The sequence below is a fragment of the Chelon labrosus genome (assembly GCF_963514085.1).
Source record: "Chelon labrosus genome assembly, chromosome: 2".
In the NCBI taxonomy this organism is placed as follows: domain Eukaryota; kingdom Metazoa; phylum Chordata; class Actinopteri; order Mugiliformes; family Mugilidae; genus Chelon; species Chelon labrosus.
The window spans coordinates 17,336,915-17,364,213 of NC_140338.1; the positions used below are offsets into that span (position 1 = coordinate 17,336,915).

At 43.2% G+C, this 27,299-nt stretch overlaps 2 protein-coding genes across 3 annotated transcripts in view; both read right to left on the bottom strand.

Annotated features, from left to right (window-relative positions):
• The window catches only part of sh3gl2a (SH3 domain containing GRB2 like 2a, endophilin A1), a 34,382-nt gene extending 21,736 nt beyond the window's left edge, over positions 1 to 12,646 (bottom strand). The window contains exon 1 of the mRNA XM_084569715.1: positions 12,150 to 12,646. Within this exon, the coding sequence (XP_084425841.1) occupies positions 12,150 to 12,194 (45 nt within the window). The 5' untranslated portion in view covers positions 12,195 to 12,646. The remainder of the gene's footprint in view (positions 1 to 12,149) is intronic.
• An 8,254-nt stretch (positions 12,647 to 20,900) lies between these two features.
• Positions 20,901 to 27,299, bottom strand: part of cntln (centlein, centrosomal protein) — a 77,358-nt gene continuing 70,959 nt past the window's right edge. For both annotated transcript variants that reach the window (XM_084567478.1, XM_084567477.1), the window contains one exon: positions 20,901 to 21,710. In XM_084567478.1, coding sequence (XP_084423604.1) covers positions 21,600 to 21,710 — 111 coding nt within the window. In that variant the 3' untranslated portion in view covers positions 20,901 to 21,599. The remainder of the gene's footprint in view (positions 21,711 to 27,299) is intronic.

Consider the following 27,299-nt stretch of genomic DNA (forward strand, 5'->3'; position numbering starts at 1 on the left):
CGTTCAATCACACTGCACAAATCCAGCGCTAAATAAACAATAGTAATACGTCCAGAAACTGCTGCGGCCCAATAAAAGAAGAGAAAATTGAAAAAGCCTCCGCGGCCCGACAGCCTGTATATCTGATATTGACTATCTGCCTTTCAACGCTGGTCTGGTTTGATTAGATTTCCTGCTCATAAAGAAGGTCATGACAGGAGAGGACAGACAAAGCAGGAATGTAATGATACCCAGAATACTGATGGCTACTGCTGGGCTTTAATATTCAGACATAACAACATGCATATAGGACAATAAATATGAAAATATTAAGAAAATAATAGAAAAGATTAGTCTGCAGTTTGCAATCCGTCATGTTTGTTTCAGTCATTTGTCAAGTAGAAGTGCAAAGTGTAAGCGATTCTTCATCATATCTGAGAGTAAAATATTTTTGGACTGTTATTTTGACTTAAAAACAAAAGGCAATCAGAAAGTTATCATAAGATTCTTCAGTTTTTAGTCATGGAACTTAAAAAAACGCAATCTAAACATTAAGAGGTTATATACAAGAGAAACTCTGGGCGGAGGACTGTAAATAAATTAAAGGGGAACTACTGTTTTTCACAACCTGGACCTTATTTCGTTTACTCACCCATATAACTTCTGTGTAATTCGTATTCCTTTGGGAGATATTTAGATCTGCGTATATCCATATAGTGGCAGTGACTGGGGCACCAAAATGCAGCCTCTAAATAACTGCTATTTTTTTGCATCATGGCTGAATATTTTTCCGATTCTGAGGCTGTGGACGAACCATACCAGTAGCAAATTACAGGATGATGATAACAGGTAACTCCGGACTCAACGGGGCGTGCGATAACAAAATATTGGTGAAATAAACGAGTTTCGCAGCAGATAATGCGTTATTTAGAGGCTGCGTTTCGGTGCCCCAGTCACTCCCAATATATGGATATACGCAGATCTAATTATCTTCCGAAGGAATACGAATTACACAAAAGTTATATGGGTGAGTAAACGACCGTATTTTATGCCAGAAATAAGGTCCAGGTTGTAAAAAACAGTAGTTCCCCTTTAAGGGATCAATAAATGGCATCCCTTTGACCTTGCCTTTAACTAACAGCATACATCGCTGTATGGAAGTTATCACTCAACAGAATTATTTCATCTCAGAAGACTAAAGCATCATGCGCACTGCTAGAAAGCCAGTCTATGGAGTAAACCACCATACAAACAATCCTCCCTGCATGAAGGCCATAACGCTCGGAAGAGTTGTGTTTGCGACCATGCAAACAAAGCAGGTCAGATCAATAATTTATAGACAGCTGTCCAGATACACGCAACCTGAAAGTGTTTTTACATGACTCGAGCATTTAATGTTTGGACGCTGAAACCTATTTTTCTGCCCACTGATAATTCTGCTGTAATAAATGCTGTCAGGGGAAGCTTACATTCTGCCACCTTGTACGCTCATATATCACTGGAGACATACATCTACGTTAGGATATTTTGAAATTACCAGCATCCTGCAAGCACACTTTCAAGTACTTCAGGCTCTACTAATGGAGGCCCAGAGGAGAAGAGGTCCTATCTGATTAGAACTACTATCATAGGGTGTATAAATAAACCTTTATGGGCTAATGAAGACATGAGTTATAATTACAGGTCCTTATACAATAAGGAAAACATAATAATGAACACTATATTGCGTTTCTGCAAATAGAGCCCCATTAAAAGCCTTAACTAATTTGAAAAAAAGATGAACCAGTTAGCTAAATGCAATAAAAATATGATTGAAAGAGAAAGCTAAGAAGCAGTCAGCTACTGTAAGGGAAAGAGATTATCAACTCAATAAATGTAATGGACACATGGAAGAAAAACAGTTTTCCAAACTCAACCTAATAACTGATAGTTCATTTGTATGAAAATTAACTGTAACAATATTGAAAGTAGTTTAAAATCAAATTAAATGATCACATCTGGGACATGACAGCCAGTCTGACAGGCCTGTGTACAATGAATCCTTCAGTATTATTTGCTGCAAGCGTTTGCAGCACTAAAAGGTCACCATAAAATACATGTTGTATGTACTTAATTGTCGATTTCCGTGTGTTTTGCAAACATATAAGCAGAACAGAATATTTATTTTCATACTTCCTTAACTCGTATCCTGTAAAATGAACACAATCATCTAATCTTCTGCAAACAAACACTCACCTACATGAATGTATGTCACCTCACCCCAATTAAAAAGTTATCTCTCATTTGCATTTAATTTGCGGTGTCTAAACCACGGCTCGGGCTGTGGGTGGTGTTTGCCATATCATGACTGAACAGCAGAAAAAAAATTTAAGCCCGTGGCGCGTTTTCAGCAGCACGGTTTGAGAAGGAGATGATGAGGATTGTTTATGCAGAGAACACCCTGAGTAAATAATTACTCAACCGAGCAGCAAACAATAATACAGGGCCAATTACAAGACATGATATTAAACATTTACTTAGGATTAATTTAGACAATTAGATGCATACATATTGGATATATCTATAAAATCAAATCTTTGTTTGAAACTCATTTATCAGTATAAAGCAGGATATAGAGCAGAGATGACTGCAGATGAATGTGGAAATCATACTTCTGCTAACAAGAAACAAGGCGGAGTCGTTGATCCGAGTCCGTCACATGGTACATTTGGTGGCCTCGTCCAGGCACATGTAGCACGTTTCCCAGATTACCACTGCAGCGCTCTGATTCTGAGTCACACACAGCTCCAACATGATGCAAAGTCACTATGCTCTGATTAATCTGAGTATAATCCCTGACAAGCCATCCAGCCTCAGCTCTGCAGCTGGTGGGAGGGGGGCAGGTGAGTTTACGGAGAGGGTGTGTGTGTGTCTCTATGGATGTACTACTGAGGGTACAGCCTCACAGTAAAATACATGCTGACCTCTCTAAAAACACTGCTGGAAAATTGCTCTAGCCGACGTATAATGAGGCACATTCTGTTCCCTCCCTTCATGAGGCAAATTTGGCATCGGACTGAGGACACTGTGCACGTCCTGGCCTCCTCTTTTGTCCCCAAACATCCTCCTCTTTTCTCCACCCAGTGCCACTGCTGCCATCACTTGTCTCTTCCTGCTCACTTTTACATTAAAATGTTGCACTGAAAACCATAAACCTCCTTAAACCTACGAAGGCCCTATAGTGCACCAACCATACTACACAATCCATACTATCCAGTCCATACAATCCATACTACATACTACACAATCCATCCCCTAGAAGCCCCCTTGAGAGATTTTTCTATTTTAGACTGGGGAAGAGGGCACATATAATATGTCTAGGCATCGGAAAGGACAGAGCCTTCGTTAAATACCTAGGAGTTGATTAGATAAATCATCTACCATTGTCTATCACGGGCTAACTTCAACCAACTATCAACATGCAATGTAATACGAAAGTAACACGAGATAAACTCAAATTTCTTTAAATGAAAATATATCTAAAATACTGGAATGAGGCATTTTGGCATCAGGGCCATACCTTCATGATGTAGTCGGACATGGTAGTTGCATCAGTCTAATAAAGTTATTCTAGTTTTGCTGCAGTTTGGGAGTCTTATACCTCTATCCCTCCTCCATGCACCTTGGAAGTAGGTTAAGTTGTGCCAGAAATCATGGCTCTGCTTCAATCAAGAAATACTTTCCAGTTCTGATAAAAAAAAACTGATGCCATAGGAGCATTTGTCAGGAACGTTGTCAGCTGTCAGTGCTTCTACACCGGAGGCTGCTTGATCTGAACTATGGTGGTTCAGTCACAGGCTGAGAATCCAGTTGCCTTTTAAGTCTTTGCTAGTCTGAGAAATATTTGATGCTATGAAACTATCTAGAAGATGTTATAGTGGAAAAGTTTATTTAAAGGAGCTGCTGGAAACCATTGACTGTATATAAATATGGACAACGTGTCCCCATTGCCCAAACTGATGCTATTTTCCCGGTGATCCGGGCGATGGCATCTTGCGAGTTTGGAGCCGGAGTCTGAGCAGTACGGTCCAAGAGTAGAGCCGCATTATCAATGATCCGCCCACACTTTGGCCAGAATCACTGGCATTTTTGTTTAATTAATACTGCACTCTGCTCTTCCCCCACCAGTTACAAAGAAATGTTGGATTATACACAGTATTTATTTAAAAAAAAAACAAACAAAAAAAAACAACTTCCAACTCTCACGATCCTACGGAGCACTTCACAGAAATGTTGGCATGGCAACTAGTAGTCATCATGACGTCACATCCATCTATAATGTCAAATAACTAAAACGAAACTTAAACATGCATCAACATTATATTAACTACCTAAAATGACAGAAACCCTCCAAGTCCCATCCACTAACATGGAGGGGGTGGAGCTTATGACCTATACTGCAGCCAATCACCAGGGGGAGCTCTACTTGCTTTGGCTTCACTTTTGAGGAGCTGTTCCGCCGCCCATCTTTATACAGTCTATGCTGGAGAAAACAAGATGAAAGGCCCAGCCAAAATGACTTAGAATACCTGCTTTATGAGCGCTCATTAAATCCACCTGGAAACATTAAATGCTCAGAAAGCAGCAGTCTACGAGTAGTAGCACAAATATCCCAGCTAGTGTCTACCACTGGTCATTCAGTGATTCATCTGTACTGTGTATCATCACTCTTTGACTGAAAGCATTATTGTTATGTGATTAGGTTCATGACCTTAGTTCAGACAATGACCTTTAAACCCCAGATAATGCTGACACATCACATCACACGCTCAATACCTCACACAAGGTCTCTGGGGCTGTAAACACACCTGTATCTGCAAATGATGTTACCCTGCTCTTCATCACGTCCGCAGCACGCTGTCAGCTGAACAAAAGCCGATAACCATGGCAGCGAGCGGGCTGTGAGGATCGTGTACTGCAGGCTCCTGGGTTGTGCATCGCTGTAATAATGATGCGACCTGAATGTCCCTGAAATGGAGGTGTGCGTGAGGGAGGGTACAGCCGTTTAATTTAGTCTTATCATGGTTTGTGTTATTTCCATGTATTACAGTAAATTGCTTTGCTCCGTGCAGAAGAAACGATGGCGACACATTAACTGTGGACTCATCACGTTAAAATATTAAGTTATTAAGCAAAAAATGAGCAAATCTGAGCAGAAAATGAAAACCATTTTATGTTTTAATTACATCCGGTAAGGCAAACCTGTCTGTTGCTAGTGCTTAATAACAGGTCTTGAGGATTTTGCTTCTCCAACCCACAGTCATTCCTCGCCCTGGTCTCTCCTGCAGTGGTTGATGCCCAGAATATATAACACACAAGTCCTGAATAAAACATCATCCATGGCCTGAATACTGATGCTGAGAGAGAGTAGAGAGAAACCACAGGCAGTGATGAACAACAGCTTACTGCTAACCAGATCCTCCAGATGACAATGAATGTTTCTGAACATCATTCTTCTTTGACAGATTTCAAACCGGCCAAGCGCTGTTCATTCATATTTCCTCTGCATGAGGGCTTTTACCTTGCCAGCGCTCTAATTCAAAATGTGACGACAGCATCTAACCACAGGGCAAGCTAAGAATAGGACTGGTATAAGCCGTGTCCGTCGATGTCACGACACAACTCCCCACTACTGTCGAAATACCGCTGACAGGGGTATGAAAGGCCAAAGTTCACCCTCTATTAATAGTTTTGGTGACTCTATGGGACAGTATGGGAGATATACAGTATGTCAGGCTGGTCACTGTGTGCCACTGCAGCGTGTGGCACTGTAGTCTGGGATCTGGGGAAGGTGAGTAACCTGCTCAAGAGCCGACAGACAAAAGCTTGTTGTAATGTTCTCTCGGGGATTACTGCGACGTCAGGAAAACGACTGGGGACATTTGTCAGGGGTGCGGCGACGGAGGTGACGTTTGACTCTCACATGAGCCAAAGAAATGTCACTCCTGCCTTAAAATACAGCAATGCTCGTCTGAGAAGCGGAGAGGAGATCAAACATCTGAGAGAGATATTTGCACTTGTCGGATGGCGGAGGAATGTTTATGTGACAAGCAAACAAAAGCAGACCGCCGGGGAGAAGGTCTCCTCATGGACGCCTCTGAGGAAAAGGGCTCTAGAAGTGTAGAGTGTGAGAAGGGAGGAAATAAAGTGAGATGTAAAGTATAGGAGGCGCATTGATGCAGGTACTGTACTGCTGGACCTGATCCAGTGCAGCATCACTTTTACTGCAGTGCTGATTCACACTTGGCCAAATACGGATTCACTGGTTTGGACAAAATGAGTCTGACTCACGAGCGCATGACTGGACCGTTCTCGTGATTTAAATACAATGCCATGATCCAGTGCAGGAGGACGTGTGCTATATATGCAATGAAGTGGAAAGTAAAGGTGTAGAAGTGCAAAAGCGACAAGGGCGGGTGGCACATTTGACTTTGAGTTTGTTTTCGGACACACAATTTGGCTTTCTGTTTAACAGAAACCCACATTCTCTAACCTTGTCTTGTGGTCACTCACATGCTCCTCAGAAGGTCTAATTTCCCAATTTAGGATGCTGTTTTCCCAACTTTGGCATGTTCATGTGGTTTCAAATAAAAACGTGGACACTACAAATGAGATGTGCTGCATTTATTGGCTGCAAGATTTTAAACAACATGCTGATAGCGGTTTGCAGTATCCATGTGAAACAAAACACTGTGTGAAACATCAGCATAATCGCTTAACAATTTTGGTGGTAGAGGACGCCGAGTGGTTGTTTAAATTCTTGGACTTCTCTTGAAGACATCTCACTCACTATTATTACAATAAACAAAACCATAGTTCACCAACAACACAGTTTTTCCCTAACCTTAGCCATGCCATGGTCGTCATGCAGCAATACTCCAGTGAGCAACTAACTAAACCTAGTGCACGGATCTCCTCTTCACCTTTACTGAAAAATAGGACATTGTTTTTGATAAATGAAAGCACATTTCATTTTTTTTTTAAATTTTGGCATCTAATCTGCAAAACAACAGGCGAAGTAAGCAATCCTCGTCACGTCATCACCCAGAATTAATAAGCCTGACATGGTACTTGGAGCTGAAAAATGTCAGCGTGGTAGAAATTTCTCCTCCAGACTGCGAGGGAGTAAATCCCTGCAGCTCTCCTCTTTGACTCGGCCGAGCCGTCCCTCTTTCCTCAGCCTTCAGCATCTCTTAGCTGAATTCCCCTCCTATCTCTCTGCCACTCCCTACCTGCTCAAGGGTGCTCTCTATCTCCCTCTCCTCTTATCTCCTTTTCCTTGCTCCGCTCTCTTTTATCCCTCCCACCCCATCTGTTATCTTCCAGCTGGATCTGTTTTTACGCTGCACTGCAGTAGGCCTTAGTGAGGCGGCTCGATGAGTCACCCACTCACAATCTGCTGCCCTAAAGCCCCGCAGGCGTCAGTCACATCCAAGGACCCCACTTCTGTCCCCAGGCTTGCATGGATGTGCATCTATGCACATTACACGCTCGCACGTTGAGTTCTTTTTTTTTTATACCGCAAGAGTAAATGCTGTCTGTATGCGCCAACATATACATAAATAATTAAATCTAAATTGACCAAGAGAATGGTTTAATTATTTGCCTTTAAGCTGCAGAATGAACTGGCAAATTAAGAGAAAAATCATAAAGCTGGCTGACACTGGTGGTAGCGCTGACATTAGCATTCAGCACACAGACACATGGGAAATCTCTAGTCGTAGCAAGGCTGAATACAAATTAAAATATCACTGCTCCGCTTCCCATGCCGAGTAATATACACCGTTCAAATCTGATAACTCCTACTGACACTACAACACCCAAAAGTACTCAGACGGCCACGGATTCCAGCGGATATCCTCGTGAAGCCACAGTATCGTGACAGATTACTTGGCTTCCGCTCAGTGCAGGGCTAATGCTTTGTGCTGCTCCTACAGCTGCTCCTCAGCAGTGCTTAACTTTAGTGGTCCAACTTTTCTCCTGCTAAGAGCTAAACAGGTGATTTATGAAACGTAACGGGGGACAGTTATCACCTGGATCACTACTAATACTCCACTGCAAGCACTGAACAAGTAGCACAGTGTGGCGTCAGTAAATATGTGTGTACTGTATCTCACTTTTTTCACACTGAACCGTACAGAATCAGAGGCGCTGTGATTAACAATAATCAGTATTATTGTTTGCTGTACTATGGTTACTGAAGTCTCCAGTATATAGCCATAGCATGCTGATCTGCAGGCAACAGCATAGCTGGACACATGATAAGTATACATGTGTTTAATGTGCAGTACTCTGAGACAACATCTGGTCTAAGGAGGCAGCTGACACACAAGTGGTTTTGGTTTTGATTAGTACATTTATAGATGCTGTGCACGTAGATAAAACCAAAGTTGAGCCGAAACTAGTCAGTATTTCTCTGACACTGACAGAAAGCAAGGAAAACATTTTCTCTGCAAAAAGCTGCAGGATCGAAACCCCCCAAAGACTCTTTCTCTTTTCCCCTCTCTCCGTTTCTTCTCTCTCTCTCACTCTGGCACACTTTCTCAAGCTTTCCTGGCACCCTCCTCCTCCTCCTCCTTCTTCTCCTCTCTCCTGCAGTTTCCATTTAATGAAAGCGTTCTTTATCTACCTGCTCACAGCACACGCTCACTCCACCGAGATAAGATGCGCTCTGCAAAAAGTGGTCTTGGAACTAGAGCATGATTAAAACATAAAGACGAGCATCTTTTTTTTCTAAGCCTCCCCGCTCTGGCATGCTGCACATGCATGTACGCGAGCATAATCAGCTGGAGAACCTGACTCTGACTGAGGCATCGTGAAAGTAGCATCTGCTCTGAGCGTGACTCATTTGACTCTGAGGTGAAGTCGACCCGTGACGTAGCTGGCGAGCAATCGTTTAAAAAGATGACGAACATGCTCACTCAGCTTAAAAACGAAAAGCGGACGAATACACTCTTAATTGTTTTGAATGGTTTTTTATTCTTTTAGATTAAATACAAATCATTTCTAGGAAATGTAATCTATTGTAACTTAGCCCAAACTGAGAGTGACAGATGGGTTGCTTGGTAAATAAATAAATAAAACTGAATTAAAAGTGAATTTGTTGGATTTTACTCTGCAAGCCTGAGCTTCCCCTCTTTATAAAATGGCCCCCGTTATTAATGCGCCACAAAGAGCCTCGATGTCCTTGGGTGAGAGAGAGAGAGAGAGAGAGAGAGAGATGTCTGCTGTCAGAGAAAAGTGTGATTGTGAAATAAATTACTCAGTGATGTATGTGAGAAGGTGAAACTGAGGTTGTGCGAGAATGTGTGCGTGTGAGAATCTCATAAAATCCCAGTTACTTCACGGCATTGTGGCTTTTATGAGCAGCTTCTGTCAGCGGCGGCCATAAAGTCTGTAACGAAGAAACGCCTCCACTGCAAGAATGAGGATTTTCTATCACTCACAAAGCAGATGCTGTATATTTAACTTCAGACCGAACTGTGCATCTAATTAGCAATTAATTAGAGGAACACTGGGCTCCAAGGTCCATGACGCAGCATTTAAGGATATGAAATCTGTTCCAATCTACGCGTAAAACCATTAGTTACGGCACTGGATTTTATGTAAACTACAATTATTTCCATAACTCATTGATGCAGCCCATTTTTTTTCAACAAATTCAACAATAAACTGTATTTTTAGTTAATAACTCGTGAGAGAATAACATAAAATGTCAAAGAAAATGATAAATCTCAAGCTGGCGGTTTTGCTTGAGATTATTTTAAGAGATTAATGAATTACTCTTCTGTCATTCAGTGCAAAAATATCCAACTTGTGCAGAGTAAAAAGCAACAACACAGATATATGTTGCCCCAAACTCCTATCTGATTATTTTAAATCCCTGGTCACAACCCTTAATCTCTTGATCCCCTCTTTTTGTGTTAGGGTTCTTCCTAGCTGGACGACATGTGCGTCTGTGCAAGTAGCCAGATTGCAGGGTCACTTCCTATATAAGTCTGGGCCGGGATTACTGAGCTGTGGCCTGAGAGCAGAGGAACTGAGTGGAGCCTTCTGCCACTGGGAGTCTGGGGAAGAAGACAATGTTTGTGTGAGTGTGCGCCTGTGAGTATTAGGGCGGTGGGTTGGTGTGTAATGCTGAGGAGGAGCAGACGGCAAGAGACCACGGAGACAGCTCACTGCGAGCCTAGAGCCGACTGAATCACACTGGGAATAAAAACTGAGGAATGAAGACAGTGCTGTGAAAAAATCTACAAATTCAGATACACTCTCTGCACATTTACATAACATCTATAACACCTCTTTAGGCATGTGCCCAGCCAGAGCCACATAACTGTGCATGTTTACAGACGTAAACGCTCACATGCATACCCCACCCCGCCTCACTCAGACACACACAGACGCATTTGAAGCTGCACATGAACATCTGCAGGGAGAGACCGGGGGCTCTGCTAATGGATGACGATAGACTCATCAAACAGAATTAACACAATCTGTGCCGCCATCTAATTCTCTGTGTGGGCTGCTGTCTATTTCCAGTCGGAAAAAAGAAGCAATTCATTAAAGGTTTAGCCCCTTCCCACGCTGCAAATCTTCCAGGTATATTTTAGAGCTTCTCTTCAGGAAGAATACAGGCTTCTCAAATGTCAGTCTGACATTAACTAATGACCAATGGCGGCATAAATTAACTAAAAATACTAGACTCTGTTGCATCACCGCATGTTATTGCGGTCAGTCGTTGCGTAAATTAACTCCTCTCCTCATAAACCGCAACCTTGTTCTCAGTTATTGAAGTCCAACATGCAATTAAGGGAGTTTAATAACTACGGGCGGTGACCTTCAACAGACACACGCCATTATTAGCGTCACAGTTAAATCATCATTCCCCCTCTATCTCAGTGACAGTCGTTCACAAAGATGAAGTATAAAGCAAACTGGAGGTTGTGACCGAGGCCAGGAGGAGACCGGTGGAAGAGAAAGAGGGAGGGAGAGGGAAGGAAGTGTGTGTGTGTGACTCACTCAGGCTCCAGGACTCCTGCTGTGCGGGGCCTGAAGCTGACTGTCAGTGTCACTGTGACTCACCCGCTGCAAACGGACAGGCTCCCAAAGACCTACCAAACACCGGAAATTAAACTTGCGCTAAGCCCTGGAGTTGGTGGCGGGCTGCAGGGACAGGTCTGTGTTTTTAGAGACCTTTGGCCATAAAGGCCTCAGTGGAGAGCAGCCCAGTGGCCAACACGGTTAAGTTTAACCACGGTGGTTAAACTCTGTGGCCACTTTATCCTTGGTTTTAACAGACTATGATAGTAAAATGAGTAGGATGAGAGGAGAGAGCCTATACATATATAACCTTGAACTGACTAGCATCTCATGCACTGATTAAGTGTAATAACAAGGGATGCTTCGGCATTAGATGGGGAAGGCGTGATTAAATTTAAAACAGGCATCCAGTAAGAGCGTTTAGAGGGCGCAGAGGTCATGGCGTGCCGCTGCTGGCAGGAGCGGATTTCCGTCAAGGCGCACTTAAAGATTACATAACGTCGTGCGCGGCGGAGTTCCCACTGCGGCCGGCTGAAGGAAACGCTGATGTAAACCGCCCTTCATTTAAGGGCCACAACTTGCGCATTACAACCGTGAGCGGCTGCCATGAGCTGCAGCTCTGATGGTTTTCTGCGCGGAATGTCATCTGAAGGGTACTGAGAGGAACTGACGTCCCCGATATCACTATCATCACATTGCTGGGCCATCTGTCTCTCAGACGGCCTCACAAAACCTGGCCTCGGATATGTTATCGCGTCCCCTCGCCTTGCATTAAATAACCACTGTTAGGGGAAACACTGGCTGCAGATTAAAAGCCTGAGCAATAAATTATTCTATTGGTGCAGTGCTGCACCACGCCAGTCTTTTCGACGGGGTGCACCTCAGCACCAGGACAGCGCCGCCGAGTAGCTAGAGATAACAGACAAGAGCAGAGCTGCAGGAACACTGGGACTGCAGCGATGGCAATCATTAATTAAACATTAACACGAATAAGCATCAATCTCGGCCATCCAAACACCGAGCCACGGCTCTGCCAGGAAACGTGACACTGACACACGGACATCCAGTGAGACCTGGCCCCGTCCTCTTACCTGAGTGGCTTTGTGGAATTGCTTCTTGAGCCCCGCTACAGACATGGTTGCTACACGGTGGTTCTAGCTGGGGAATATGAGCTGATGCTGCGGCTGCGAGGAGCAAATCTGGGTCCTAAGTGAATCTGGCGACGATCTTGCAGCCGTGGCTAACCCCCGTCTACTATGGTCTTCACCAGAGGGATCTCCTGTGAGAAAGGGGCTGACTAAAGCCCTGATCAGGCTATTGGATGTCCAACCCACATGTCTTTTACGGCGCTGACGTCGGAGCCCGCTCCTTTTAAAGCGGCCGTCTCCCCCGCCACAGCTGAGCTCTGTACTGTAGACAGACAGAGAGGAGGATGATCTGGTTAAGCTCTTTCAGTGGAAGGGCGGAGGAGAGGGACATATAATTAGGTTTTCGTTTAATTTAACGTGATTCGGATACCGAGAAACTATTCCCTCGTCTTCATATCAAGATATAGAGAGTTGATGGTGGCTGTCGAGGGATTGTTGCACTAAATTGTCTAAATTATAAATTATAAATAAATAAAAAAAGAAAGAAAGAAAGAAGGACTCAGTCTCAAGTCACTCAACGACCGCTTCAGCTGTCCTTCTCCAGCACCATGGACAGCGCCCGTCAATCTAAGAGACAAACGTCCCGCTACGATCCAGCCAACCAACGATTGCCCCTCCCATTCTCTCGGATCACGTGGCTACAGAATAACAGATGAACCGATCACAGGTTCAGATGCCAAAATTAAATTTCAAGAGTTTTACACACACGGTTCTCTCCGTAATGTGCAATAACAACGCGAGCGAAGCTACTGCAAACCCATGTCACCTCTTATACAAGCGCAAGGAAACCATGGAAACACCACAATAGTTTAAAGGACCTCACCACATTGTTCATTCTGAAAATCTGCATTATTATCTTTATTTCTAGTTTCACTGAGCATAAGAACTACAGGAGCGGCTGGTGACATCGTTTCGTCGATTATGTTTATGTCCTCCATGTGTCGTTTGTTGATATTTGTCTTCACTGATCACAATCGCCACGGATAGTTCATTTCTGAACTAAATGTTCCCAACTATTCAAATCATTCACATACGACTGCCATCCACTCTAAATACACAGAGCCGATCTTTGCGCAACACCCGTGCGTAATGGCACAAACGACGCCGATGAATTGACGCTGGTTAACGTCCACACTAAATCAATGTGTCGACATGCTTTCTCGCAGCTCTTCGCCATAGGCATGCTCATCCTGACAGACACGGTGCTTGGAACGTAACCGTGCGCACACCGACATTAAACACCGTGTCCACCAAGCTCTTTCTTGGCTTCTGAAGCCTACTCAGTACAGATCACGATATCCACAGGTAACTACGATTAAAAGCTTCCACAGACCAGCAGGACTAATGCGAGTAGCTAATGTGAATTAAAGCTTCTTCAGCTCAGTGGCAGCCAGATGGCGGGGCGACTCTCGTAGGACTACTTGGGCAGAGACACAGAAAGTCATCTTATACGCCCATTATTACAGTCCTGGAATAAGACTCGCAAAGACACCACAAAGCAGGCTTTCAAATCCTTGAGGTGGCCTTGAAGTGTCTAATGTATTCAGTGGCTTGTAAAAAACTTTAGGCTCAAGCTGTGAAGTTCAATTAAATAGCTTCTTCTGAAATATTATACAGTTCTTGAAAGGTCATTAGTTACTGAAAAGAAACTGTTAGGTGATGATATTCAAATCGTGTATGGATACAACAGTAATGCTGTGTCCATTTGTCTGTGGTGGGAGGTGTGTTTCTCACCACTAGGACACTTACTGGGCGTAAGAAGTGTAGAACTGCAGGAATTAACAGAGTACTTACTGAAGTAAAGGTCTGTGCTGACTAAACCTACTGAGTTAACTGTGTTAACAGACATAATACAAGACATATCATGATTTCTGAGTGTGGCCGTACAAAATGCATTAAATATAAGAATGATGAGCATTTAAAGCGTAATTTAATGTATTATTTTAATCAATATGACTATTTTCCATATGAGTAGTGCACTGCTATGGATTGATTTCTCAGTTACCTGAAGGCAACGTTTAGTGTGAAGTCTTAATCTTTATATGCAACATTTAAAACATAATTTCACGTATCCTTTTAATTTTGATTGGTAGATTTAGATCTTTCCTGTTTAAACTGCAAATGCGTGTGTTTACTAGCGTTTGACTATTATTTTATTGAGGTGTTTATTTAATTTCCCCCCAGTTCTGAATTCCGACTATAACTTAATTTGCCACAGCAGATCACTTGAAGCAGTGCTTGACAACAAGGAGGAAAATCTTAAATTAGGTTAGTGGCGCCATCTTCTGGAGAGTTTCTGAATACAAACTAAAGAACCAGAGTGACCTATCAATATACACCGATCAGGCATAACATTATGACCACCCTCAGAAGACCCACCCTCAGAAGACCCATGTCCATCAGAAGATGGACATGGGTCTTCTGAGGGTGTCCTCTGGTGTCTGGCAACACAATGTTATTAGTGGACGCCTTTGGGTCCTATGGGTTGAAGGGAGGGCCCTCTGTGGATCAGGCTTGTTCCAGTGCATCCCACAGACACTTGATCAGTTTGGGATCTAGTGAATTTGGAGGCCAGGTCAACACCTTGTGCCGTTTTTCACGTTTTTATTTTAGTTGTTCCTAAACCGTTTTTGTGTGTGTGCTTGTGTCAGGCTGTCAGGTGCCTGGTCTGGTCTAGGTGGGTGGTACATATCTAAGTGACATTCACATGAATACCAGGTCCAAAAGTTTCCTAGCAGAACACTGTATTGTCACAAGATGGTCAGTGTTATTCAATGTTATTCACTTGTCCTGTCAGTGGTTTTAATGCTATGGCTGATTATTGTATCTGCTGCTTCAAGAACAAAATGAACACACTGGTTCTATGTTTGTGTCAAAGAAAGTCAGTGATGTTTAAATTGATAATGTAGACTATATTTTGAGAAAGTGAAAAAAAGTCCTCTTATTATAAATCTATCATATCTGTCCAGAGTTCAATAAATCCATCACCACAAACTCTGGTGTTTTGCTTCCATCTAGTGGCAAATAATGATGCAGCAATGACGATGCTCCGTACTACAGGCATCATCAGAGTCCTCTGTTAAATGAGACCATCTCCACAGTGAAATGCATTGAAGGGTCTGTCAGGTGTATTAACGGAGAAATGTTTGTTTTGTCTGAGCAGCTCTTACTGACAGAAAAGGGAAAAGGTGCATTTCTTTGCTCAGTGGCCTCGGCAGGCAGCTCTGATAAACCGCTCGGTCTCACGGCTCAGTGATCTGTGTGTAAGAATGTGTCCTGAGGTGAGCGTCCATTTGTCTCAACACAGGAGACAACAACTCTCAATTGACAGATGGAGGCTGAGCTGAAGACAAATATAAGACTGTGGACATTAACGTCGCTGTTCCAAATAAAGCGGCGAAAGGAAACACATGAAGGCTTTGGAAACGGCAGGTCATAAACTGTGATCTGATTGATAAGTAAACACATCTGCTTAATCTAGCAACACCCAAACTATTTTAATCTTTGGGAGACGTCAGGAAAGCACTGATTGATTTAATAACAGCTTGAACCTGCTCTGGCAGAAACAGCATCAATCGTTTCTTGTAGCTGCAATCAGACTTCTTCATTTCAGAACAGCTTCAGCTCAGCTATATTATCAGGATCCTTGCTGTCAAGTTATCTGCCCAGCATCTGTGACTGGGACACCGGTCAACCTCCCTGTTTTTCACCTTTGGGATGAAATTTTTATGTTGCCGTGGCTCTTTGATGCCATAAGAAGTGCTCTACCAAGTCACCGCAGCTACCATCAGTGAGGTCTCTGGTTTTAGTGAACTGTGTGAAAACATCAGTGGTTGATTGTTCCGCTGAATAATGAACGGTCGTCTAATGAGTTTTGAATCTGAGCGGACTAAATGCTCTTGTATGCCTCTACATTTATGTGGTCGTTGGAAGTCAGCAATGAAATCTTTTATAAGCAGGTAGTGCTTTGGGTTATGAACAGTTACTTGAACAGAAAAATCTAACCCATTTACAAGACTCGTGCTCCTTGATCTTTAACGTCATTTGACATTTTTTCGTTCTCCTGAGCACAAAATTATTAGAAAATAAATGAGATAATTCCTATTCATATCTCTCTGATATACAACTTTGCTTCCTCAACTGCTTTTTCTTTAATACCCCAGTATTCCCTCCCTCTTGTCTAAAAATGTGACCCCGAGCTATCAGCCGAGTAATTGCAGACCTTTTGACTACCTCTCCATAGAGCGAGTCAGGTATTCCATCAAACCGATATACCTGGTTGAGATCATCAGTTCTCATACACTGCTAAAAAAACAAGGCAAGACAGTTTAAACAAACTTCTGTCCTGCATTAGAGGCATTGACTATGTGTGATCTTTGCATATCGAGTGAGAAGTAAAATTATAGGCACATACTGAATGGTGTCTGTTCTCACTGTTAGGGATAGTTTGAGGTATTTGATTCTGACAAAAGAATCCTGAAGAAAAAAAAATGAATGAATGGGATCTTGAATCCTCTGTGTGTCATGTCGGACTCGCTGGAGAAACCTCGACCACCTGGTTTGAGGATTCCTTGGGATCTTTAATGTTTACTCATTAATTATGTAGTTTACCTCATGCCTTCGTTTCACCGTGGCAGTTTTGCTAAGAACTATGTTTTTTTTTAATGCTCAGGAACACCCTGCTCCACGTTCATTGTCTGCATGCAGCTGTGAAACTAAACACATCGTGATTCCCATTTCCCTTCTCGTTTCTATTCACCTTTGAGGCAACAACCCACAAGAAGCCGACTCGGTTTTTAATAATAATCTTTAAAACATCAGCAAATGGTTATGTGTATATTTGATAATAAATAAAGCCCTAAAGAAGTTGCTTCTCAAGAAAAAACACAGCTGTGTCCTTTTAGTAACATATGTGAGCAGGCAAAGACAGAAGGAAAAAAACAAATAAATAAATAAATGGCTCCAACATCAGACCAGGGGTCATTTGTCACACATATGCCAGTCATGTCACCGGAGACAAACAACTAACACACGCCAGGTTGTAGTCATGTGTTTATGTGTTTCATAAGGTCCACCAATCCCCACGCCATCCCGCTCCACTCAAACATGCTAATGTACCTGTGCTCTCCTCTAATTGGTCCCAGTGATGCTCGCCCTGCTCCACCTGTGTTCATGGGAAGCCTCCAGTCGGTCCTGCAGTCAGGCCCCCGCCACTGTGTGCGAGCGAGCAGTGCTAATATTATGCAAACAAACACTTTGTTGTTTGGCACTTCTTGCGCCGACCCGCCACTGTGGAAGAATAGGGGGGAAAGTAAGAAAAGGAAAATGGAGAAAGGAACGATGGGTGGATGAGTGAGGGGGGGAGGGAGGGGATGCTTGAATTCATTAGTGTGATTACCTGAGGTGTGCTACTTTACAGGGGGTAATCTGCCAGCCCGCTACATACCCTCCAAACTTCAGCCAGTCCGCTAATGAGCGCTTGGAAAAGTTAGTCAAGGTGGAGAGGTGCTTTGAGGAGCTATATACCCCAGACTAAGGCGTTATTATATATGCTGGAGCAGAAAACAATGGTGAGCTGCCTATTTTGTAACAGACAGGACAAATAAAGACTTATACAGTTTAGATTCTGAATGGACATAACAAAATATTACTATGAATAGCGTGGCAATTGAAGTTGGAGGCTGAGAACAATAAATCCCCAGATTAGAGGACTAGCACATTTTTAAAGCATATCTCAGACATTAATGTACCAAGTTGACTGATCTGCAAGATTAAAAGCCACATTTTCTACACGATTTGAGACACCATCTTAGAGTAATCATGAGGACACCAGAGGGTTCAGGGAGTCACAGTCACTTCTCTCTGAGGCAATGTCAAGGACTGCAGCTTCCCACCTCTGCAGTAAGAACAGGTGGATTAGAGGCCAGATCAAACCCTTTCACGATCTCCCTTCCTCTCTTTTTTTCTCCCCAGGAGCTCAGGCCACGGCTTTAGAGAGACAGCAAGGCTTAGGACAGTCCGTGGGGACGGACAAAGCGTCAAAGAACAATAAAAGCGCAGGAAGAGTTTGGTTACAATGGCTCAGGCAAGTGAGAGGGAAAGAGTACAAACCCAAAAAGGATATATATATATATGTGTGTGTCTATATATAGATTTACTGCATATGGACAGATCCTGTAACTTTCCCCTTCCTCTCACCCTATTCCTCCGCTTTATCACACAGCATCAAAACATAGCTTTAGTCCCTCGAGTGGCTTGCCTTTTTATCTGCTCCCTAGCTTCCCACGGCGGGCCGCATCCACCCATAATCTGCTGCCGTTTCATGTCTGGAGCACTGTAGAGGAGGATAAGGGACTTGTTCAAGTGAAGATCAATGAGGCTGTATACATAGCATATGTGCGTCAGGACAGTGAGATTCCTTTTTTCTTTTCATGGTGCCACCTGATGTGATATAAAAGAACGTTATACATATAGATATATTGAGAGGCCTAGTCCGAGACAGAGTTTAAACAATAGTTAAGATGAAATACAAACGTGTGGTAAGATTCCTTCATAACCAGCATAAACAGCATTTACCTTTTACTGAACCGTGTCTCAGTTGATCAGACGCGGAGGGCAGACACAATAAAAACCGTAAACATGTTGCATTATACATTTGTCAAAAACACATTTGGCTGTGTCACAAGTACCTTGTTATTTCAGACAGTGCCAAGAGCCTGTGCCTGCAAAATCAAAGCAGACTGGTGTATTGGCAGCAATAGCTAGGGTGTGAAACTATGTCAGTGAAGTAAGGGAAATCACCGGGGGCTGTTTCCTATTCGCTCCACAGCTGGCTGACGATATCTGCAAGGACTAATTGTGCATCGGTTGGAGGCTGAAGAAATTCTCAGTTTGTGTTTTGAGTGTTCTTCTTTGTACTGCGGCCTGCCCGCCTTCCCACCCAAGTGGCACGCACTCACGTCAGACAAAGGGGAACTTAAAAGCACAACAGAGAAGCCTTGGGGACACACGCAACGAAAACACTCATGCGCGCAAATCATCGATCGACCCCAAAGTCAACCCGTGACCCCGACCTCGACTACCCCTTCAGGAGCAATCTCCTGCAGGAATCTGTGGAAAGAAACCAAAACTACAGGAAAAGTTGGATTTAAAAAACAAGCGAGATAGGAGATAAAGATGGAGGGAGGGAAAATGACACCGCGCTGATTGTGTTGGAACGAATAAAAGGGGAAGGGAGAAAAACTTTGGAACTACTGATCAAAGTAATTCCCACAGGAAGCCCCGTTTAATGAGAGCTGTACAAGAAAAGAAAGATGGAAGACAAGGAGAGAGTGAAAGAGAAGAAAAGAAGGGTATGGCGCGCCATTCCTACACAGGGAAAAAAAAAAAAGGAAGAAGAGATGAATCGTATGCAGCGCCTAGTGGAGGAAAAGAGCGTGAGCCGGGGTGGTGGTGGGGGTTTGAAGGGTGTTTTCAAGATCGTTTTAACGTCTTCACTGAGGGAGCGTCAGAGGCAAGGCCAGGTTAATTAAACCCAAGGGAGTACCAGCTGAGGGGGCCCGCATTTGAATATGTCACAGAAATAGCACGAGTGTGTCAGCCGAGGCCGGATGGCGGGGCTCGGCGAGCAAATATGTTGACTATGCATTACACGCTAAAAAGGAAGAGAGCGAGAGAGAGAGAGAGAGAGGAATAAAGACAGTCAGACGGCAAGAGGTGGGGGCTCCGAGATAAATTGCGTGGCACCGATGTTTTGCTCTTCTTTACCCAGTGTGCCACCGGATTTCTCTGAGTTATTAATGTTTGTCATTAGCCGCATTACGCTGGAGGACAGTGACTGGAAAAGAAATTTATATGGGACAAATATTGACAATAGCTGGCTCCTGGGTATTGGAGAAGAAGAAAAGATGCAAACTATGTTAATGAATGGTAATTAACCACAAGGGTTTGTCTCTCCTGGATCCCAGCTAAATTGGTCCCCGAGTTGCAGCTAGAGACAGTCCTGGCCTAATCCTTTATTATAAAAAGATAAAGGAAAACGACATCATTAGCATATATTTGAGAAGGGAGGGGGGAGAGGGAGGGGGGGGATTAAAAAGTGGAATTATTTCTTTTTAATTCCTGAACGGAGGATTCTTCACACCATTGTTAATTATACATAATAAAAAGAAAGGAGGAAAGTGGCGAAGAGAAAAACAAAAGCCGAGCGCAGTAAAGAAAGGCGTGGAAAAAAAAATATATATATAAAAATGAGTAGTGTGGGGTCTCTTGTGTAGGATGCCAACTCAAGGACAGAGGAGACCAGGATCACGGTTTAATATTCAAAATGAATAATAAGAGAGGGAGGAAAAGGCAAACAGATAAAAGGGATCGGAGGTGGCTATGTCAAGGATGGAACCACTCCTCTAATACGCCGCCGCTCTGTATGTGTGCGCTCCTCCGGACCCTTATTAACGATGTCAACAGCAGGGGTCACTTGTTACGGGCAGGAACCATGCCAACAGGCAGCTGTCAATCACGAGAGAGGCGCGAGAACCCCGCTGCCCAGCAGAGCATCCTCGCCGTTGAACCGCCGGAACGAGCAAGAGAACATCGAGACGAGAACCAGTTACAAATGATGGATCCTTTTAAGAACAAAACATAGACAGAAGAAAAGTTGAATGACGTTTTATTTTAAAAAAAATAATTAAAAAATTGTGTGTAGTTTTCACTCAATAAATAAAGAGGAGATGATTAGAACAATCTTAATCAACCCAAAACAAAGTTAATATCCTTCGAAAATAAATATATGCAGTAGATTTGATAAATGAAACAGAATCATTTATCATTGGACAGGCTCTCAGAAGGCACCGCACTATGAAGTTTGCTAAATGGATCTAACCTCTTTCAGAGAATATTCTGCTCTGCGCTGCGCTGGACTTTCTCAAAGTGTCGACTTGGCATTGCTAGGTCAAGTCCCTGCACCCTACGGTCCTTGAGGTGCCAAATAAATTAGGGAGAGAGGTAAAGGAAAGTTTAAAAAAGAAAAAAAAAAGAAAAAAGTGTAACTTAAACATTAGCGTAAGCATTTGCCTTATCACCCCGGGCCTGCGTTGAGTGTGGAGTAGAGTGGCTGTACTGTAAATTAGCTTGGCACTAAAGGTCCCTGTCTGATAGACACAGTGCAGTGAGTGCTAACACAGATGTCGAGGGCTCATTTACAAAAGCCGGGTTGCTGTGTTGAGCCAGTGGCCCAGAGTGAGTCGACAGCGCTTTTCTCACAAATATTGGTTCTGCTGCCCCGGCTCAGCTTGGCTCAGCCCGGCTCCCACTGAGTAGGAACTGGGGAGGGAGAGGAGAAGGGAGGGAGGAAAAAGAAGAGGATGACAGTTTTCCCAGCCTCAGCCCAGGGAGTCAGGCGTTTTCGCTGACTGGTGTTGCGAGCGTGGCCAGCTCTTCTGTCAGCACTTTCCTCTCCTTCATCTTCACGCGCACAGCCTCCATTAGCTGGCCGGCAGAGGGGATCTGCAGGGGAGGGGAAGGACAGAAACAGGGTGTGGGGGTGGTGGTGGTAGAAAAGGGTTAGAGAAAATGAGAAAAACACACAAATGCACCAAAAAAAAAAAGAAAAAAAAAAGAAAGAAAGTTAGATTTTTGACACCTGGCGGCTTCTCAGAGAGCCTGTTTGCTGTTTTGTGAAACAAGAGAATCTCAGATGGGGCCTGAGGACTTATGAAACATCTGAGGGACCATCCACACTGAGTGTTTTGACAGAGCAATTCACAAAGCAGGAAACACAGCAGCCTAATTCCACAGCTTGCTTTGTCTAAGCTTCCATTTCTGATGAGTGATTTCGCATTAATCTTAATAAAATAATCAGACGTCCACAGAGTGTGTATATTTAAACAGTTGTTTCTCCTGTCCACGGTGCTAGCCCTTTGTCTCCGATCTTACACTGGAATTATGGATCTCCATGATCTCTCCTAGAAGACTTTTCCTAGAAGCTGTGACGTGTCTCGAAACATAATCCGCATCCCTGATTTCATCCCTGAAACTATTTGTTGTGGGTTTTTGTGGATCGTATTTACAGGTAAGAGGATGAGCGCTCGTGTCTACTAAATCCCACAGGACTACAAAGCTTAAAGGAACTTCCTATATGTGTGTTTGTTCGGAGGTTGTCATGGAAATGCTGAAAAGGTGAAGAAAAAAAAAAAAAAAAAAGAGGGCGCCGGAGTTCAGCCTAATTTTGTCTCTCTTCTGAATCGACACAAGGATTTTACGGTCATTAGAGTGCCAGATCAAAGGCAGGCATTCATACCGTATCACCCATAAATATTCCCTTCTAGTTATGTGCTTGCCTTTTTACAAGTGCCTTTTTTTTTTTTTTTTTTTTTTTTGAGCAGGAGAAACAAATTATTTCCCCACGTCCCACGAAATGAGACGAGAAGTGGACAGGCCGAGCTGAAAATAGTAGTGACGTCAAGATGACAAGATTCTTTAACACAGAGACGCTGAGAAACTTCATAAGGGAACGTAACATATCAAGATGGCCATGAACAAAAGCTTGTAAGACATACGGGGTTTAGGTCTGCAGGTGACAGGCTCTAAGGACACAGGACTGTCATGTGATTTGAAATCATCATTAATCAATTTCCAGCACGTCTGGAAAGTGAGAACTTCAGAAACTCACACACACACACACACACTCATACACAGTCCTCCTGCCCCCTTGACACCTTCTCTTCTTCATTAGAGGTAACAGGAGCAGGGAACACAAGGCCGCGTGTGCCTATGTGTGAAAGTGTGTGTGCACTTGCGCATGTGTGCAGCTGGGAGTCAGTTCCAGCAGCACTGGATGCATCAAACACACCGCGATATTCCTCAGAGAGCCACTACACTGAAGTAACTGCTGAGACATCTCCCTCTGCCTCCGTCCTCCAGGGAGTATTCACTCTGTCTCACGCACACAACCGACACACGCACACACACACATTCCTAATCAGCTAATTGCACTTAGAGCCACTAACTATGCAAACAAACCCACGAAAATAGAGACACAGCTACAACACGAGGCTCCATGGGGCAGCAAAGTGGGAGACTGGATCATTAGAAGTCCCAATATGGGAATATGAGTAAACAACACAACAGGTAAACATGATCTAGAAAAGTAAACTTAATATGGGTGAGATTAACAGATGTTAAAACTATGAGAAAACTTAATCTACTTCAGGGTTTCCCAAACAATGTTAATACTATGGCGGCCCGCCAGGGTCTAATTTACTCCGCCATGGTCTCATATTGAAATGGACGTTTCAAACAATGTTGTGCTTGCGTTGTTTTTCCTATTGCTCTCGAAATCCTCTCTCTCTTCCTCCTCTTCCCAAAGCCGACTCGCGCCAGACCCTTCACACACACACACACACAGGTCGCTCACCTGCTCATGGAGAAACCCGCGCGGACAACTTACGTAGCATGTGAAGCTATTTGTGTTGTTCACGACTAAAAATTTACGTTACCGACACTTTTTAAAACCCGATGTTTGTGTTCTTAATCTTTTAGACATGCGGATTTACAATTATTTAAAGAGAATACATCAAAACCTGGAGGAAACGGCTCCAGATGTAACGTGAAGTAGCTAAACTTTATATGTGCTAGCTAGCAAAGTTAGATTGAAAGTCAACTGTTTACTATAAATTTGTTTTATTCACTGATTTGACTTTGTTTAATCTTACATACATTTGTCTATAGAATACCAAGTCTCAACAGCATTAAGTTTAGTAGTCCTGTATACGAACTGCACAGATATGCGCTTATATTATGTGCAAAAGTTTCATATAATCTATAATATAATATAATCGTTTAGATAGCATCATAACTAGGGGCTTTTATTGAAACAGGTCATGGGTGGTATTTAACCACTAAGTGCTGGATGACAGCATTTCCATCGTCTCTTGCTTGATCGATATTCCTTTACATTGGATGAAACAACTCTTGTTCTGATTCCTTATGATTTTTTTTTTCTTACATCAACAGATTCTGGCTCAAGGAAACACAAGCACTCGCGCACACGCTCACAAACGGGACAAGCAGAACCATCATTCCCTTTCATCTAACTGCGACATTGGCTGGGGACTGGTACCCTGCAGGATGGTTGGAGGTAAGCTGTGATGCAGCTGCTCTACTGGATCCCCTGGGCTGCTTAAGGCAGTGTTAAGAACTGGCACTAATGTTATGCTACAGTTGATTTAGCAGGGCCCCTGTCCCCTTTGGCAGACCTAGCTAGCACCAGCGCTAAGCAACACAACCGCTGTTTTGCAAGAGGCCCTGTCCCCTTTGGCAACACTAAAATAGCTACTGTAGCATTAAGCCATGCTAACTCACATCCATTACTATTCAACAGGCCCTGCAGAGGAGACCTTTTGTCTAGGTACGATTTCATGAACATGTTTCAGAAGTGAACTGACATGGAAAGCCACTGACACTGACAAGTGTGTGTGTGTGTATGTATGTGTGTGTGTGGAGACAAGGACAGGGGCTGCAAGCAAAAGGTGTTTTTATGAGCCAATTAAATGACATCGCTATTCTATAGCCTGGGGCACACCTCAAGGCAAGGAGCAGCTCAAAGTTGCAGCACTCCAGTGACCATTGTCTGGCAGTGGCATTACACACAAGAACTTTTTTTTTCCATAAAAGATCGATCATTCCTCCTCTTTTGTCTTGTCCCTCAGAACGGGTTAGCACAATTATTTTCAAGGGTCCAATTTGTGAGCAGTTGTAGAGATTGAGTCGGACTGCTGGATATCTAAATGTGTTAGAATGAAGGGAGGGGGGGATCACAGAGCCTGAAAAGAAAAAGATATAAGGGGGTAGATCTGCATGGACTCAGCTATTTCACTTATTCCCCAGTTACCACCTTTTCAGTTTAATCAAAGTCACCTAACCTTTGTTGTCAAATCAGCTGTATGTACACGACATACAGAGGATTAAAATGTCAGATTCACAGTGAAGACCACACAAAAAGAACATACGAGATACAAAATAATCTAGATGAAAAGTACAAACACACAATATGGCACATTGCATATGGCCTACATAAGGTATATGTAACAAACTGACACTTGTGGGTTAAAATCTAATTACATTGTTAGTGCAAGTAGTAGTGGTAGTATAACTGTAATAGTCAGGTACAGTTTGGTAGGCATTACTGCTTAACTCAAATACTCTGGACAAGCAACATCTGGATCCTTGCAGTAGTATGTACCTGTATACCTGTAACATCCTAACTGACCACAACACATCGTGAGGTTTGACTGGAGTCTTTTCATATTGGTAAAGGATAGCTGCTATAAATCTTTGTCCCTGGCTGGTGAGTCATCTCCAATCTAGGCCACTAGTCAAGGTAAGGGAGAAGTAGTTACAGTAGTTTTATCACAGAGGGGGGAAAAAAAACAGCTCTTTGATCTTTGATCTTCTCACTTTTGTTTGAAAATCAAATTTATCAAACGGGGGAATAACAACAACAACAGCATGATAAATAGATTAAAAAAAGCACAAAGGCACCACACTAAAAAGTCTTGCATTTGATTATCTCCAATAATGAATATGTCACATTTGCAAAGAGGGGCTCAGGTAAGAAAATCACCAAAGCACCGATGAGCCTATTCTCCTGCTCTCCTCCGTAATTATCCACCCCTGCAGCAGAGCCGATCCCTCTCTTTTCTCCCCGTTAGGCCACTAGGGACTGATATGAAAGGGAATTGGACACTTGGGGCCACAAATACTGTAATTAAAAATCTCTCCTTTTCTTGATACGTTGTTTGGAAACATCATTTCAGTAGCGCAACATGCATTTGTTAGGGATCTGACCTAAATACACCCTAGATTAAACACAGGGAAGCACCGGGTCTTTGTTTCAGGTTCCTACTCATTAGGTGTGAAAATGAGGTGATTCAGGCATGATTGGGGTATAAATATAGAAAGGTGATATCCATACAAAAGAGATGCAACCTTTAGGCAGAATCTAGCAATCAAGAACATAACAACTTATCAGTGTGGCTCATTGACCGAGGTAATGTACTGAGAAGCAGTTACAGTCAACCAAAGTGTCTGTGCTGGCAGCAAACTGTCACATACCAAACAAGGCTGTGCTAGGACTTATTGTCTTTCACTGTTTGTTCTGTGACATAAGGGAATTCTGTGAGTCTAACCATTTATTCAGTGAGGAAATATATTCTTTTATCATTAAATCTCTCCCTGCGTTAACTTAAAGAGTCCACTGTGTTCCAGAGGACCACCCTTGGGTGCAATCAGACAGGCAGCAACCTTAAAGCTTAAAAAAAAAAAGAAAAGAAAAATAGCAACATGCCTGAAGAATAATAAAAAGATTCTTCACCTGGCCTATCAGCCGATGTAATATCCTGAAATGTGCGATGCTGTAGCCTGCCTGTAAAAAGGAACAGCAACAAGCTGCGTCTGCTGTTTCTATTTATCTGAGACGCAAAGCTCAACATACCATAAAAGTCGCAGTGTGCTTTGATAACAATCATAACACCCCCATTCCTCCGGGAACCCCCTTCCTCGTCCTCGCGACTGTTCCAGTGACATATTTACAGTACAAAGGCTCGGCTCGAGTCCCCTCCACAACCGTACACAATCACACGGAGACGAAAAACTGTGGCTGATTTAATTAGCTCAATCATTAAATGAGGCTTAATTAGAGTCACTTTCCTTCAGAGAGAAGTGTGGGACTCAAAGCTGTTCTTTGTCATTACGGAGGCATAATGAGCCACACAACACAACACACTACCCCTCACCCTCACAGCACCGACAATAATAGAAAAGTTTCTCGGTACATTAGCACTGTAGAGACAATAGAGCTGCTAAAATCAGGGGTTAATAATGTAACGGGTCAGTGCCAATATGGGGAGAATCCTTGACAAGAAGTGACAAGACTAGAGTCCACTATTTAACATAATTTACCCTTGTAGAAATGAGTTACTGCGAACCCTCGATAAAGTTTGATAAGGGTTTGAAATTACAGGAATAATATCTGCCCCGGAGACCATCCATAAACGCCTTTGATGTTTTATAACAAGTCCAGTCCAGAATGGTCTG